Raw genomic sequence first — 2,306 nt, 5'->3', positions numbered from 1 at the left:
GCGATTGGCACAGGACAGAGCGGAGTTTAGGGCTGTTGTACATAGGGTCGCTATGAGTCGCAGGCGACTCTATGGCACATAACAACAACAACATTATGCGTCCGGGTGCACTTGCATTTTTCTGTGACTGTAGTGTGGTCATAGGTTGGGCCTGTCTGTACATGCTCAGCTCTACTAGGCAATGGCACCTGCTTTCTGAAGTGGTTACATCTATTTACACTACCATTAGCTGTTGATGAAAATGATTATTGCTTTTCATAGCTGTCAACACTTAGTATATTTGTCAAGTGAATAGGAAATTAATTTCCTAGTACTTTTAATATACATTTCTCTGACCTCTCATTAGGAAGAATAGCTTTTTATATATTATCATTTGTGCCTGTTCTTCCTGGAAATATTTTTATTCTTTGTATTTTTTTTCCTGGATTGTTTATCTTAAGGTATTTTGGGGAGTTCTGTATATTTCACATGATAATCCTTTTGGAATCTGTAAAAAAGCCTTTTGTATTAATCTTGTGTGCTAAGGCAGCAGTCTGATATTAAGATGAATTAAATACATTTCTTCCTCTTTTATCAGGATGGATGTTTACTAACTTCAGTTGTGACATTTATTGATTCAGTGATACTTAAATGTATTTTTCTTTCATCCCTTCATCACAAGGCTTCACTTTAAGAGATTTAGAAACTCTTCCATTTGGAATTGCACTTCCCATCAGAGATGCAATATATCACTGCCGGGAGCAGCCTGCTTCAGACTGGCCAGAAGCTGTCTGCCTCTTGATTGGGCGTCAGGATCTCTCTAAACAGGCTTGTGAAGGAAACTTACCCAAAGGGAAGTCTGTGAGTATCATTATAGACAACTCAGATTTAGTAACAAATAAAATGAAAGTTGAAATGTTCTTCATTTTTCTTTTAAGTCTCTGTGCAAGTGTATATATCACCTTGCTTTTTATGTTATAAGCCAATGGGGTTTTTAATTGGCCAAATTTTATTAATTGCAATTGAAGTTGAGATTTTATGAATACTTGAGTATACTTTTCTTTGCCTTAAGACAAACACTGATTTAATAGGGCTACTGCCACAACTGTTGCCCTACTTATTCTGTATTAGTTATTAAATGGTTTAGATCCATTGAAACTCACCTCTGTTCAATCTGAATAATTGTTACCCAACATGTAGCATGGAACTGCTCTGTAGGAAGTCAATTGCTGAGTTTTTTGAAGTGGATCATTAGTACTTCCTTCCAAAGCACTGTGGACCTGCAATGATGCATTAACTGTGTGTCTTGCTCAGGAATACTTCACTGCTTATTAATTTTTATAGAGAAAAAAAGTAGAACACATATGTCTTGAATCTCAATAGTAAATAGATAACTATGTTCTCTTTAATATTTTTAAAAGATTCTTTTTATTTTATTTTTGTGAAATACACACATCAAAGAATAGACCATTTCCACAAACAACGTGTGTGGGGAGCTCTGGTGGTGTAATCTGTTGAGAATTTCACTACTGACTCACAGGCCATGGAAGTCCAACAGTAGCTCCTCAGGAGAGATGCGGCTAGTCTCCGTGCCATTTACAGCCTCAGAAACCTGCTGAAGGGCCAGCTGTGAGTCAGTACCTGCTTGATGGCACTGAGGAGTGAGTTTCCTGGTGACATTGATTGCATTTTTCACGTTATCTGACCAAACTTGTCAGATCTTTCCAGATTATTTCAGCATCAGAATCACAGCTCACACAGCTTATCATCTAACCTTTGGAGAGACTGTTGTCACTTTATTCCTACATAGGTGAATCATTGAAAGAATATGAGATATACTTCACTAATTAAGCCAAACTGTTATATTTTTTTGATATGCTAAATTTCTTGAGTGCAACCTTCTGAGTAGGATATCCATGTTTTAATCACCTAAAGCTGGAACCCTGCAAAAATGATGTTTTCATGGGAACACATTTAGAAAATGTCCCAAGTTATTTCCCCTGAAACAGTAGTTTTCAAATCTGTTTTCTCAAAGATGACATACCTACAACTAGAGAGGGGAAAACATTTTTTTTTACCTCCAATTATCTCTTTACGGCTTCTTTTTTAAAATTAAAAAAAAATATTAAACTTAGTTTAAAACTATTTTGAGATTTTAAAATAAATGGGATTAATAAGGATCAAGGAGGATTCAAGAATCTTTATGTGACTGTTGTAAAACAGTGGAAACTTGGCTATCAGTGCTGTTTATCCCTTGTTAACATTTGAATCAATACATAATAATCAATGCATGATAATTGTTTCTTAGTCACATTTTCTTTTTTTTT

At 35.5% G+C, this 2,306-nt stretch overlaps 1 protein-coding gene across 1 annotated transcript in view; it reads left to right on the top strand.

Moving 5' to 3' along the window:
* The window catches only part of ANAPC1 (anaphase promoting complex subunit 1), a 199,411-nt gene that overhangs the window by 100,814 nt on the left and 96,291 nt on the right, over positions 1 to 2,306 (top strand). Inside the window, exon 24 of the mRNA XM_006898935.1 lies at positions 662 to 840. Within this exon, the coding sequence (XP_006898997.1) occupies positions 662 to 840 (179 nt within the window). The remainder of the gene's footprint in view (positions 1 to 661; positions 841 to 2,306) is intronic.

Source organism: Elephantulus edwardii, unplaced genomic scaffold (assembly GCF_000299155.1).
Source record: "Elephantulus edwardii isolate Elephantulus edwardi_28Jun2011 unplaced genomic scaffold, EleEdw1.0 scaffold00241, whole genome shotgun sequence".
NCBI lineage: Eukaryota > Metazoa > Chordata > Mammalia > Macroscelidea > Macroscelididae > Elephantulus > Elephantulus edwardii.
This window is presented reverse-complemented; position numbering and strand designations above follow the sequence as displayed.